The following is a 16294-nucleotide window of genomic DNA, read 5'->3' on the forward strand; positions in this document are numbered from 1 at the left end:
ACACTGATTGTGATAAATAGTTGAAAGCAAGAACGCTGTCTTTTAATATTTTTTTTTTTTTTATGTTAACATTTGACATCGTCATGTCATAATCAATAATGTGGATAATACAGTTTTATTGATTTGAAAAATGATCATCATAATCATTTAATATCGTCGTCATAATCATTGTCGTAATTATCAACGTTGTCATTATCGTTGGTTGTAGGGTTTGATATTTAATATAATATTCAATCAAGGGAAGAGCGAAGTTTCTTTAATTTCACTCTTCACTGATTCAATTCTGTACTATTAACTGTTACTATTAATAAAATAAATTTTTCTTTTATTTATGATTACAGAAATGAAGGAGTCGAAGTTGGGCACAAATACAGTTGCCATTCGAACGATAAAATACACAACGTACGCTGGCCTTAGCATACACTTTTTAGCCTGTTTCTGGTATTTGTTGTCATGTAGTGGCCGACACGGAGATACTATACCAACATGTGACAATGGAACATGGGCTGCACAGTTAGAACCAAGTAAGATAACGTCATTATTATCATCATCATCATCTGCATCATTATCCTCATCATCTGCATCATTATCATCATCATCAACGTCATCATCATTGTCATCATCATTGTCATCATCATCATCATCATCATTGTCATCATCATCACCGTTTTCTTTCCTCATCATCATTATCATCATCATTATAATAATCATCTTCATTATCGTCATCGTCATCAACATCATCATCGTAATTCATCATCGTTATTCATCATCGTCATCATCATCCTCCATCATCTGCAGCATTATCATCATCATCATCATCATCATCATCATCATCATTATCGTAACTTGGCGTAATATGATCATGCATACATACACCTGTGACCTCTACCTTGCGTCTGAACCCCTCCCTCCTCTATATCCACCTATATGTACAAAACAAACGCGACATACACTGTAAAAATAGTGTTTAGATCTTAAACACCTATTTTGTACCCACTTTTTCCACACGTTTAGCTTTTAGACACGAGTTACATGTTTAGTGTGTTTAAAAGCTAAACGTGTTTATAGCTACATGTTGTTTTCCTCCACTTGACTAATGTCAATGTTATGTTCAATTACTCCACATGTTTAGCAGTCAAAATGTTTAGGTATGTGTTTAGCGTTGCGTGCATACGATTTTACTGTGGCGGAAAAAAGCTCCACACATGAGCTCCACACATGGCAAATTAAACACGTTTAAAACCTAAACTTGTCTTCATATTGCTCCACATGTTTAACAATCAATACGTCACTGATGTGTTGAGTTGGATACAGACTACATGTTTAGAATGTGTTTAGAACCTAAACATGTTTCACATCTAAACATGTTTAAGGCTAAATGTGTGGAAAAAGTGGGTACAAAATACATGTTTAAGATCTAAACACTATTTTTACAGTGTACTTGTGATTTTAACGACTACATGCATGTTACCCGTAGGCGCACTCTGTCATAACTTTCTGTGCAATACACACCCTAGTTGACGTGCCCTATATAATGCACTTATGCTGTTTTTACATTCCTGTGGGGATAATGTACGTCATTTATGTTTTTACAGGTTCGTATATCAGCGAGAAGAGCACTTTGGATGCGTACATCGTCTCCCTCTACTGGGCAGTAGCCACCACTACGTCAACCGGGTAGGTATTTTGATACGAATAAAGATACTAAAGACAACGATTACATGAACACGCCTATAGCAGCATTACGGGCTGATGATCAGTTACCCTACAATGTTATATCGATCGCTAATAAGATGTAGATGTAATGTTAGAAGAACAGGATCGAATACACCGTGACCCTTGCAAAATGATAGTGCCTTATATACGTAATATTAAACAGGCAGCTGGTTTGATATAAACTACAGTATTTGGAATAATAAGACATATTATAATTTACGTCACATCTGAAGGACGCGCAAATCCTATTATTTTGTTTATAAAAATATAAAATATGTCGTTAGATTATCACATATTTTCGTATCTCCGAGGAGAGCGCAAGGGATGGTAAGATCAGCTTTGCGAGAACCAGCTTTTTTTCTAGTCATCATCATAAACATCATTGTCATCATCACCATCATCATCATTATCATCATCATTTTCATCATCATTATCATCATCATCGTCATCATCGTCGTTGTCATCATCATCGTCGTCATTGTCATCATCATCATTGTCAATGTCATCATCATCGTCGTCGTCATCGTCATCGTCGTCATTATCATTGTTATCGTCGTCGTCAGCATCATCATCATCATCGTCATCATCATCATCATCATCATCATCATCATCATCATCATCATCATCACCACATCATCTTCACATCGTACCACTATAATAATTATAGCTAGTCGTCATTTTCTTCGTAATCAGTATCAGTATCGTTATCATTATTACACATTATCATGATATCTATACAGATATCAATTTATTCATCATTCTCCCCCTCGACGACTACGTTGTTGACTTCATCAAAGCTCTTTACTCACAATGTGCTATCATATCCTCCTATTGTGAGAGCCGTTGATCCTATGAATAACAAAGTCTTATTGCTAACAATACCAGGGAACACTCTAAATCTAAATATATTTCTTTGTGGAACAAATTTATTTTGACACAGAATAAAGCTTAGTTAATACGTAACCTGTTTAAATGTATTCATTATACTTGAAATCGCCATCTCTTCTGCCGTTAGCGCTAGATTGTCAATAGACTAAAGTCCATCAATTGTTTATACAGATTTTATCTTTGAATGAAATAATTGTAACGAATTACAAATATAGCAAACGAACGAGTTATTATTAATATTGAAGATAATTTTAATTATCTTCAATATTATTATTAATTTTAAAAAAATAGAACGCAATGTTAAATGAAAAGATTGTGAGAAGTAGTGCTTTATATTTACGTAAACCAACATCCCCCCCCCCTCACCCCAAATATATTCAACACCTACGTAGCTAACAACGTAGCTTGTTATTTAAGCTTAGTTCCCACTTAGTGACGCAACTTACGCAACGTAAGAAAATGCCCTTCCAATAATTGTGTTTGCGGCCGCCTTCTGCTTGAAATCAAACATGAGATGTTTGCAGCAATGTTGCGTCGTCGGTTTCCACTTGTGATTACGCCATACAGCACTTTGCGTGAATACGTCGCTGCGTTGCGTCGCTAGTGGGAACCACGCTTTAAGGCGGGTAATTAACTGTGTCTGAACAGGCCCATATTATTTTTTTTACCATTATTAAAATTCTAACGATGGACTATTTTGTTCTTTCAGATATGGAGACATTAGCGCCATCACGCAAGAAGAGAAAGCCTATTCTATAGTAGCTATGCTACTTGGTATTGGAGTTTTCTATGGCGTGATTCTCGGTGGGATGGCGTCTATGATGACCAACTTCGACTCCCAACGTGCTAGGTACACGCATCGATTGAACGTCATCAAAGAAAATCTAGTATGTTGAACAAACGTTATTCTCTGTAGTAATGGTTGTCCACCACTAAAAATTTGCAACTGATCATCTTAAAGCTCTGTCTACACTATCAAATGGCCATATATGGGCACATCGCATTGCTTTGTCACATACAGTTTGATAGTGTAGACAGAGCTTAATGGTTGTTGGTTCGTTATTATTGTTTTTTTAAAGCTTATTTTCCACTAATAATTTGCGAATGATCATTCTAACTGTCATTTATGATTCGTCAAGTAAAGCTTGGTTCCCACTAGGACGTAGACGTAACGCAAACGAGTTGACCAATGACAAGCGACAGTCGAATAAATCCATCGCTTGTGATTAGTCAAATCCATTACGCTGCGTTACGTCCTTGTGTTGCGTCTGTAGTGGGAACTAATAGTGTGACGTTTTACAAACTTTAAAAAATGCCTCATTTACATAATAATAATATAATATATAATAACTTTCATCTTTCGATCATTTATGATGTCACATTCCGACATATAGTATGACATAATAAGGTTGAATGTCACGTGACTCGACGTATGCAAAACTAGAACTGAGAAACGTATTGTGAATGATCTTATCATTCACAAAGAACAATTCCTTGGTCTTATGTCCGAAAATAGCTTTCGAAATCAAAATCACTCATTTTATTATAAATTCCCATCTGGAAAATTATTTTAAGAACATTGAATTTTAACATGGGTTGTTTAAATATGTCTACTGCATGTTTATGAAATAATGTTATTTTCTTCTTGATGAAGCTTGGTTCTCACTAGCGACGCAACGTAACGCAACCTACGCAACGTAAGAAAATACCCTTCCACTCATTGTGTTTACCCCCGCCTGCGTGAAATCAAACCTTCGATGCTTGCAGCACTATTACGTCGTCGGTTCCCACTTGTGATTACGCAATACAGCACTTTGCGTCGATACGTCATTGCGTTGCGTTCTAGTGGGAACCACGCTTTACTCATATTATAAAGATTGAAATAAAAGTAAAGATGGGTTATCAAAAACACGTAAACAAAATTACGTTTGGAAACGAAATGTAGACTACCTTGACGTTCAGTGTATTATATATATATATATACGTTGAAAATAATGAATGAAACTCAACAGAAAACGAAAATACATTATTTTCATGACGTTTTGTTATTATTTAAATATAAAAAAGTTTATCAAAAAGACAATTAGCATATTCACCTGCATATATAATATATTTATGTTCTCCAATGTTGAAACAAAGGTGAAAATTGACGCCAATATTGAATGATGTAGAAAAAAAAGTCTAACTATACGAGAGGAAATAAATTAACTTAAAAGAAAAACAAATCCACGAAGACAGGAGGCACTATGTAACAGTCACGTTGCGAGTTATTATTTATTCAACGAAAAGAAATTGATATACATCAGCTCCGGCAGTGTTTCGTCCTCGTAATTGCGACTGTACATTTATTATTACTTTTACATAATGATCTTATGCTATTGGCATTCACACTATACTGTTTGAAATTTACATTTTCTCATTATATTGCTTGGGTATTCTGTTTTTGTTGCTCTACATTGGTCTCTGGACGCCAAATAAAAATGATGATTTTAAACTCCTAATTTAGACATGGTTGCTTGGGTTTTCTGTTTAGTTTCTCCACGCGCGTCTCTGGACGCCAAATAAAAATGATGATTTTAAACCTATCGTATTGACATGCTTACTTGGCTGTTCTGTGTTGGTGCTCTACACAAATATACGGGTCTGGGCGCCAAATATATAATTGCTTTTAACTATTTTAGCCAATTACCCTACGCCTATTACTTGATAAATAATTTGTTTGCAGTGTCTAAAGCTCTGTCTACACTATCAAACTAGTTTGATAAAAAAGTGTGATGTGCCCAAATATGGTAGTGATATTCCAAATATAGTAGTGATATGACATCATCATGTCCATATATTATGGGCACATCACATTTTTTGTGAGCTTTAGACAAATTATGTAATACAGATTCACATAATAATAAAAAAACTGTGTGACACTGTATTACAGAAATTTCCCATGATACTCTATGAACTGGTAAATTCCATGTGAAGATACAGACAGAGAATATTAATATTGACATGCTCGCTGTGTCTTCTTTATCCTTGGTTCTTTCTTTCACACCATGTAGGCCAAGTTCTCAGCAAGAAAACCGTTTATAGAATTAATGTAGGATTAGAGCGGCTATTAGTGGCTTGGAAGGCGGACGCCTTAATGTTGTCAGGTTGATTTTAGACTAATACCCTAGCCTAAAATCAACAATTCATCTAATATTTAATATTTATACATCCTGAAATATTCATTAATGGATTACATTTAACTTTTACTCCTGAAGCCGATACCTTAATACATTAAACTTGATCCAAATTCATGAATTCACATTACATGACTGATATTAATAACAATATTGATGAGTAATTGTCATTTTAAAAATGTGTTATACAAATTATATTACAATATAGCACTGTAACAAATACATTAATGTTTGTTTTAATTAGTTCAACATAGTATGTGATCATCTCAAATTTATTTTTATTTATTTATTTTATGTCTTTAGGCAATGTGGCCAAGGATTACCAATAGTGAATTAATCACTGTCCTATCAGATAGGTGGTAATCCCCCTGATACAGGGGCTATTGTGTGAACCAGTTGACCGGGGTAACCCCCTACTCTTTTTTGAATAATGAACTGGGTTCTTTAAAGTACACACAGGTTATAACTGTGCACACTGGACCTAAGGTTTATAGTCCTTATCCGAGAAGACTTGTTCCACCACCAGAACTAGGAGCGAGTCGGCCTCGAACCCTTGCCGATGTTGTTGTTGGCTCTTTAGGTACGGTAAACGGCGCCCCTGTCTTAACCGCTCGGTCATATGACTCGCTATTCTACTGCAGTTACTGCAGTAATTACGTTTACTGTATAATAACGTGATGATGTTAGTTTGGTTTCAATGTATAAGTTTATGAATATTGTGTACCCCCAACAATCCTTGTTAATAATAATATTAATAGTTCGTTCTTATATAGCGCATTATTATAAGCAAGCTCTCAATGCGCTGTACACAAATTAAAATAATTAATTAATTATTAATAATAATTAATAATTATTGTACAAACAGGTTAAAGTTATTTTCCTCATCCGTACTACCTATCTGTAATTTTTATTATAAATATGATAATGTATTATTGCAATTATGATAAATACTTTAATTTATTTTAGAGACCAATTGACTGAAAAATTGTCTTGTGCATGTATTTATGAGAAAGCCAAACCATATCGGGTGAATTCTATTATCAAAATTGCTCTTATAATATATTCAGAAAATAAAGCACGTAGAAATAACAAAATAATCATGTGCATTCGTTAAGTACTCAGCTCACGATCGGCATTATACTTTAGTATACAGTTTTCTAGCTCAATCCTTCAAATGGAACCCATCGGCTATTCTTAAAATATTTTAACCCTACTGTTTGTAGCGTTTGTAAGCAGATATCTGATTATATAATTTGGAATCCCACAAAATTGAAACAAAATCATTTAATCAATTACCGTACATTTTAAATCCTTTAAATGAGCAGTTAATGTGAATTTATTTATTTAGGTTCCTATTTATTATTCTCGATTCTAGATTGAATTAAAATTCCGAACATTCATGACCATAGAATGGACAACATGTGTAAATATCAATTTCGTTATTGTGTAGGCCTACATTATAGTTTACTGTACTAGGGAAGATTCCCGCTTCCAAGCCCACTCGCCAGTCGGTTTCTATAGTTTTAAAACCTTTCCTATGTAGGCCTACAATTCCGTTATTTTGATACCCATGTGTATCAATGACTGCCGCAGTTGGCAAATATTTTTGTGTGACGAACAACCGTACATAATGTACGGTACGTTTACTCCATGCCAAATGGTTTTTTAACGCGTTGGACCCTATGACGTAACGCAATGACGTATTACGCTCAACGCAAGTATTGTGTAACGAACAACCGTACATAATGTACGTTTACTCCATGCAACACGATCGTTTAACGCATTGGACCCTATGACGTAACGCAATGACGTTTTACGCACAACGCAAGTATTGTGTAACGAACAACCGTACATAATGTACGTTTACTCCATGCCAAACGGTTGTTTAACGCGTTAGACCCTATGACGTAACGCAATGACGTATTACGCTCAACTCAAGTAATTGACCAATCATTAACAAACAGTTCAGAGGTTTCTTTCTTATTCTTTGTATGCGTGTACCTTATTACATCCTTGTTGTAGTATAAATCAAATTTAACGTGAGGTATAATTCCCCAAAAGAAAACCGTGAATATGTTTAATGCATCCGCCTCCGTCGTCTTACTTTATGAATATATTTATAGATCCGGCTATATTCTGTCTATTTTAATTTCGGCGTATAAATCTTTCGATTTTTTACTTACACTAAATCTAATACCGGTAGTAAGTTTACAATAGTGTTCATTATTCTTTATTATTCTACAGCTTTATTAAAACAATATTAAATATAGCATTGCTTCTATCGGTTTCAACTTTTATGTATTTTAATTTTGTCAGTGTATGTACAGTAACGGCCGGCGTCGTATTTTTAGACTTATTTCTTGGTGCCAACCTCACTATAAAGCTCTGTTTACACTATCAAACTTTATGTAACAAAGGAATGTGATGTGCCCATATATAGAAAAGGTGATGTCATAACACTACCATATTTAAGCATATTAGTACCATATTTGGGCACATCACACTTTTTTTTGTCAAACTAGTTGGATAGAGACAGGGCTTAATAGTAAAATCAAATAAGGTGTCGATAAACAGTGACAAAAAACTCATTAAATCTTTTTTTTTCGTTATGAAAATGTTGTGGCAATACATTAATAATTGACGTGAATAAACATTAACTGAAGTCACATAAATAATAATAGATTATAACGGATTAGGCTCCTATACCAATAATCAAATCGTCACACTTTAAACCATATGTTCTGAATTTTATGTCCGTGAAATTTAGCATTCGACACGATGATATTATTGTTATGCAATTCACCGTAATTTTTGATGCATTTTATATTAGTAACATATGATTATGTTACTACGATATTTTAACCATAACACCCAGTTTTCCTTCTCTTTATTTATTCGTATCTTCAGAAAGAAGCTATATACATTTTGTTTTTTAGTTGCCCGGATTCAACGCAATTATAAAAATAAGTCACTGTTTTTATGATCCTAAATTTGCATATGAGACAACGATATGATGATGGTTGTCTTTCCCCGTGGCAACAGTAAATGTCAGTTCGGACGCGATAATCAATAAGTTTATGTTTACTATGGCAAGGCATTGTCGTCTTAAATTGTAGCAGTATATTACGGATTCTGGATTTGAATTGATTATACAAGTCATAGTAGCATACTGGATTCAGAAGGCCTAGTAACATTGCTTCTGTAAATATTGACCTGTTATTTATAACTGGATAATAATCACGTGACGCAAGAAGTACGATAATTGCATATTTCTTAATATTATAAAATCTTCTAAATCCTTTAATCAATTTCATCATCATTATAATTACCAATATTTAACATTATTATAATATTATTTTGAATAAATTTATGTGTAAATATGTGTTTCCATGTTGGACAAAGTCTTTGTATAATTGTGGTTTGTTTATTCCAATTAAGCCCACGAACGAACAAATGAAAACAGAAAAAAAGTTGGTCTTTTTGTATTATTGGGATGCCCATTTCTTATTTTATTATCAAAAATATTTAGCTGATATTTCTATAACTTATTTATATATTTATTTATTTATTTAAAAACATATTTATATAGAAAAAACCCCCATATTAGACATAGATACTGAACCTGTTTTACATAATCATGTTTTTTAGAGCAATAGATTAGAAAATATTCATAAAAAGACATTAAAACGTACTAATAAAACTGTAAAATTCACAATGGAAAGACAAACAAATATTGTTCAACACACAATTATGTGTTCGTCTAACTTCCAGCAGTCACACAGTTGGTTTCTCTTTAGAGAAGATTCTATGCAAAAGGTCTTTAATTGGAGGGGATCTATTAAATAAACAATATTAACAATATAAATATTACGATGGCATGATTAAAACATTTGATTCCATAAGCGTTTAGTATTATGTTTTGTAAATTGCAATACAGTTGCCACTAGTATTCAATAATTATAATAATAAGCATTTGCTTTCAAGCTGTTACAATTTATTTGCGCTTCTGTTACTCAGGTGAGTCAGTTTGGCAGTTGATGTTTATTATTGTTCTTTGTTTTGTAGAGAGATCTACGAGTTAAAGACGAGATGTATTTGCTTGTGGTTGGATACTATGAATATCTGTGGGTTCGTAAGAAAGGCGTTACCGACGACAGTATGTTTAATAAACTCCCTTTGACATTTCATGCAGAAGTGTCACTCAGTGCCAATAAGTATATACTTGATAAGGTGGGTATTATAGTTGTTACGTAATACATAACTATATATGTTATAGTGTGTAGTATCACCATCATCGTCATTGTCGTCATCATCATCGTCATCATCATGATCATTATCATCGTCATCATCATCGTCGTCATCGTCATCATCTTTCATGGTCATCGTTATCATCATCGTTATCATCATCATCATCAATATCATCATCATACATCATCATCGTCGTCATCATCATCATCATCCATCATTATCATACATCATCGTCGTCATCATCATCACCATCGTTATCATCATCATCACATTGTCATCGTTATCCTCATCATTGTTATCATCATCATCACTATCTATACCATAATCATGACATAATCATTCTTAGTATTATCTACACATATCAGAAATAATACATTTTACAAACAATATTTTAAAAGAATATAGATGTTCTTTTAATGAAGACACTTACGAAACGTAGACCCTAAATATGAATCACGTTCGTAATATGTTACAACATGTACACCAACATTATTTCTATTCTCTCCAGAGATTAACAGTAGCATAACTTACTGTAATCAAACCCAACCAAGTCTGTCCTAATCTCCGTGGAAATCATAATATGTCATATTTCATTTTTTTATATTATAGGCTCCTATGTTACAGAAGTCATATTTTATTTGTTTATATTATAGGCTCCTATGTTCCAGAAGTCAAATTGTATTGTTTTATATTATAGGCTCCTTTGTTCCAGATGTCATATTTTATTTTTTATATTGTAGGCTCCTATGTTCCAGAACCTTAGTGAAGGATTCCTTCGAATGCTCTCGTTGGAGATAAAACCATCACTTTATCTACCGAACCAAATGATCGCTATGCGCAACGAGATTTGTCACACTATGTTCTTCATTCATCGAGGAGAGGCCGAGGTATTACGTCACTCATATCACTTTATGAAATTGTTATATTGTTATTGTTAAGGTTTTATTAAGATGTTAAAGGCAAAGATAGAAACTATAAACACAAGTAAAATGGATACAAAATAAACTATTACAATTTTGCGTAAAGCTCTGTCTACACTATCAAACTTTATGTGACAAAAAATGTGATGTGTCCATATATGGACATGATGATGTCATATCACTACCGTATTTGAGCATATCGCTACCATATTTGGGCACAACACACTATTTTTTGAAACTTAGTTTGATAGTGTAGACAGAGTTAGAAGCAACAATAGATAATGGACAAGAAAACATCAACCCGGAATCTGAATAATGTTCATGTTATAAAATAATTATCTATTATATGAGAACAACATCGAATAACTAACGATTTAAAAATTAGGACGTTTAAATAAATAACACAATTGTATTTAGATTTTGAAACATTTTAGCATGCTAAGTTCTGAAATTTACGTAATGGTGGTTACGTTTTTAGTAGATTGACTCTATCATATTTGTTGTCAGTACCAATTACGTTAATTCAATCAATAATAATAATTGTTATCATCATTGTAACATATGTTAGAATTAGCCTATGAATTAATAGGTTCATGGAATTAGTAAAGAGCCAATAACAAAGCTTTAAAACTATACCAATGATGTTTTCACAACAGATTACCATTATACATACGGTGTGTTTGAAATGGGGGTAAATATTATTTCACTCCATGCTATCTGTTTTTGCAGTAACCTTAAGAATATACTGAACTGCATATATAACCCAATATCGTCTGCCTGACAGTCTAGTTTCGAAACGTTATTCAAGCTGTGATTTCCCTTGCACTGTTAACTTTCAAATATAAACTCACTTTGTTTCTGAAACAGTGACACACTGACTGCAGAAAAAAAATCAAGCGAAAATCGAGGCAAATTTAAGTTGTTTTGTAATGATCTATCGGTAATCCTATCCGCCACTCAATTCCACTGTACGTACAAATTAAGTTTTGTGAACGGTAAACGAAACACAGCGTCACGGAAGACTGATGATTGAGCGCGTTCATTCGTCGTGTTTACTTTTTAACTTGCTTGACATGAGAATATATATTATAGCATTACATCTTTTAAAATGTATAGTGAGCCTACAGTATATTCGAATTAAGTCAAAATAAATTGTAGTTATTACATTTTTAACTATTTATTTCGAAAGAGTAATCAATAATCGGGTAAAAGGGGCGCGGGTTAAAGTTTTCTAATTAGTTTAAAATAGAGGGCGTGATTTTTATCTTCAGATTTTCAGACGTGACGTACAGTATAATTGATCAAATAAATACGGTGGGGAGTTTGAAGTTTCTATAAAAACAATTAATTAGGTCTAGTTTATTTTGTTTGAATATAATGATTGGTAAGTTTATTCTGGTTAAGAAATATACAGATACCTTCTTGTTATCTCACGAAATACAAAAACGTATCACACTGACAGAAATGTCAGGCCACCTAGCCTACTAGACTAGGCCCTCCTGGGTTTTATTGTAGGAGAAGTACTGACTTAAAGGGATAGGACCAGTCAGGTACCGGGCTTGAAGAGAGAGGGTTTTCCTGTTGCTCATAGATACTATACTAGCCTGGCTGTCCATTATGAAAATATAAACCTATAATATAATCACACCAGTGCCTTCTAGAACGTAAACTACATTATTTTCAGTTATTTATAACTTCATAAATTAAGTTAACTGACTGGAATGTTTAAAGTCTTAAGGTCAAACATCTGACCTTTTGATGACATTCTCAGACTGGCTGTAATGTCAACCATCTTCTGTAATTACAGGTTCTTTCGCCGGAAGACGACGAAACAAGTATAACTCGACTTCGCCATGGACGACTATTTGGGGAAGTGAGTAGCGGCATTGTTGATAGATGGCATACTTTCTTTAATGTCCTGGGTTCAAGTCATTATTGACGCTAATTATCGATCTTGGTCATCCCATCTGTCATTATTTATTTTTTCACTATATTTTTAGCTTTTACTTCATTTTATGTCATTTATCTTTTTTTTAATCTTTTTTTTATTCAATATATCACACAGAGGCGCCTCACAAGGTGGAAACACCTTATCTTCAAGGCGTCTGATTTTAAAACAAAAAACTAACAGAAACATCTATCAAATCTAACAGAATTAGCAAGAAATTGTTGTACATAATAAAACAATAAATCATTTTCACAATTTTGATAAAATATCGGATCCAAAAACAACAATTTCACTTTAAATTATACGTTAAACATCATTTATCTTTAGTTTCTTTAAAGCATTGGAAATCAAACCGATTTCTTTTTTTTCTAGGTCAATCTCATTTTCAGCATGCCTCGTACAAATGGCATCAGAGCCTCGGCACATTGCGACCTAATGGTACTCGACAGAGCAGACTTGCAAAACGTTCTTCATCACTACCCAGAAGGTACCCTCTTTAATTTTGTTTTATTTAGCATCTTATTCTAATAATTGTACAAATTGTCTCCTGTAGCTTACAAATAAAAAAGAGACTTAACTTGATATTTATAAAGCAGTGTTAATCTGTCAACCTGGATTAGGAAATTAAACACTACAAAGCTCTGTCTACACTATCAAACTAGTTTGACAAAAAAGTGTGATGTACCTAAATATGGTGGTGATATGACATCATCATGTCGATGGGCACATCACATGTGTTTGTCAAATAAAGTTTGATAGTGTGGACAGAGCTTTAGATTACTGTATTTCAGTATTTTTAAATGACCAGGTTTAAAATGCATTTTTTTTTGGGAATGCTCATTGTTAAATTTTAAAGATACAACACTATTAAAATTTACCAAATGTATAAAGTAACCTTGCTGTAGGCTCAATAATACGTGTACAAGTTCTCAATCGCTCACTATGAAAAATGATATACACTGACTCAGCTCACCTGCTATGAACTTGAGTATGAAAACCAGGGTGCGTTTCGTCGTCAGTTATTCACTGACATTTACTGTATTCATCATCATCATCTTGGAGCAAATTTCTTGATTGGACGTTGTATGTAATTTTATGAAGAGATGTATGGATTCGTTATGAAACATAAAAGGTGGCCAGAGCTGTTGAGTCATTTTGCAGAATATATAATTATTGCGAGAATGAAATGCGGAATAAATGTGAAGGAAATGGGCTTTGTAGAAAATCAATTTTGTAAGCTATATGCATCAATGAAACCTATTTATGCTGAAAAATCACCATCTTGCAAAATAAAAAAGATGTAATAACTATCATTTGTTGTTCATTTAACTGAATACAAATTTTTTTTTTTAATTCATATTTTAAACATTCTTGCAAAAAAATTATTGTAAATTTTTACATTAAATTTTGGTCAAATTCATAACAGTCTCAACTGTGCTGTGAATATACTGTAAGAACAATTAACAAATACTGTATATAATATTGAAAACGTTTTAATAACCACTTTAAAATATTAATTATGAATAGATATTTATTTTATAAACCTTTTTAAAATCTTGTATAATAAATATTAAATGCTACCTATTTATGATTTAAAATAAAATTTGTACTAATATTTTTCTTTTAGCCCACAGTAAAATAAGATTAAGAAATTAATTTATAACATAAAAACCTAATTAAAAAGATAATATAGTAATATTAAATGCTACCTTTTTAGATTAATTTATAATACAGATACCTTTTCAAAAATGTACTATTTATAATAATATTCAATGCTAACTTTTTAAATTAATTTATAATATAGAAACCTTTGTAATATAGTAATTGTAATATAGTAATATTAATACTACCTTTTAAAATTATTTTAATATTAACACATTTTTAACAATGCAGTATAATAGTAATCCTACATTTTTAAATTTCAATATTTTTTATCAAAGATTGAATGGATATAGCATCTGGAATCTTAAAAGAACTAAATATATACAGTTTACTTTCTTTTAGACCATTGAGAAACAGAATAATCTTTTATTCATTGAATTTATAAATTTAGATTGAAATAGAACCTTTTCTTTCTATCATGTAAAGTTGTGAAGAATTTCATCTTAAAGATGGTGTGAAATTAATTATAAATTGGCACACTTGATTGGACATAGACTCTAAAATGTCAGATTCCGGCACATATACATTCTTCTGTAATAAATTGTCGTACGGCTTTCTGAGAGGTTGAGGACAATTATAGCTTCAACACATTTTACAAGCCTTTAATATCTGCTTGGATTTCCAGGTATAACTTTTGATTATGGTATGATTGATTTGTGAATGAAATCACAACTTCTGTGCAATGATATTCTATGTTTTAAGATATAGTGTTTAATGTTATCTTTTATTGGCTTTTTGTTGATTATAATGATACATATCTATATAGTCCATGTATTGTGTGGTTTATTTAAATGATTTTTATATATAGATTTTATGACAATTTCTGAATAATGATCTTATTTTTACTATAAAAAAATGAATATGGCAAGAAATATATTATAGATATCTTGTACTGGAACATTTTTATGCCATCCTACTATTAGTTATATGGAATACCATATGACACAAAAACCAACTTGTTACTTATCAAATTGTATTGTTCTGAGGGTCCCTAATGATCAGCTTCAGCTGGATGGACCACCCTCTTTAAATATTGTTGAAATAAAATAATTAAAATTTACTTTTTTTATTTTCTTTTCAATCCAATTTTTGGTCAAAGTGGATAACTATTAGATGACTTTAAAATGGCATATTCAAAACAAAAAATAAAAATAGTTTTCTAGGGAGACAATACATCTTTAATATATACAGTATTATGATTTATACTATTCCATAATAATAGTAATAATGTGCTTCTAGATATGAACTACTTGTCATATAAAGATTACATTTTTTAGACTTCCTACTTAAACGTATTAGTTTGAATGATACAAAAATTACAGAATAAATGTGCCAGAATTACGTATATCTACTTAAAGATTCAGATTCACTTTATAGCAGTGTAGCCTCAATACACTAAACATTATGAAGTGATCAGAATGTTACCAAAAGAAAAGAAGATCAGATTCACTTTATAGCAGTGTAGCCTCAATACACATTATGAAGTGAGTGATCAGAATGAAAAATTGTTACCAAAAGAAAAGAAGATAATTGTCACTATTAAATAGAAAAATTGAAAACAAAATTAAATTATGTTTAATTTAATACTAAAAAAATGAAATTCAATATTCAATGTCAAACAAAAGCAGCAATTTTATTTTCTCCAATCTGCTAATGTTTATAAACTCTCCTGTAAATATATTAAATTAGTAGACTCAATACACTAAACATCTGAGGTGAGCAGAATGGAAAAAGTT

The 16294-nt window shown here is 32.1% G+C and overlaps 1 protein-coding gene across 3 annotated transcripts in view; it reads left to right on the top strand.

The window, feature by feature from the left end:
- LOC140055304 (uncharacterized) overlaps positions 1–16294 on the top strand; it is a 97293-nt gene that overhangs the window by 24935 nt on the left and 56064 nt on the right. For all 3 annotated transcript variants that reach the window (XM_072100611.1, XM_072100613.1, XM_072100612.1), the window contains exons 2-8: positions 342–524; positions 1596–1677; positions 3314–3491; positions 9846–10010; positions 10769–10915; positions 12756–12821; positions 13269–13383. In XM_072100611.1, the coding sequence (XP_071956712.1) occupies positions 342–524; positions 1596–1677; positions 3314–3491; positions 9846–10010; positions 10769–10915; positions 12756–12821; positions 13269–13383 (936 nt within the window). The remainder of the gene's footprint in view (positions 1–341; positions 525–1595; positions 1678–3313; positions 3492–9845; positions 10011–10768; positions 10916–12755; positions 12822–13268; positions 13384–16294) is intronic.

The sequence above is a fragment of the Antedon mediterranea genome, chromosome 7 (genome assembly GCF_964355755.1).
Source record: "Antedon mediterranea chromosome 7, ecAntMedi1.1, whole genome shotgun sequence".
In the NCBI taxonomy this organism is placed as follows: domain Eukaryota; kingdom Metazoa; phylum Echinodermata; class Crinoidea; order Comatulida; family Antedonidae; genus Antedon; species Antedon mediterranea.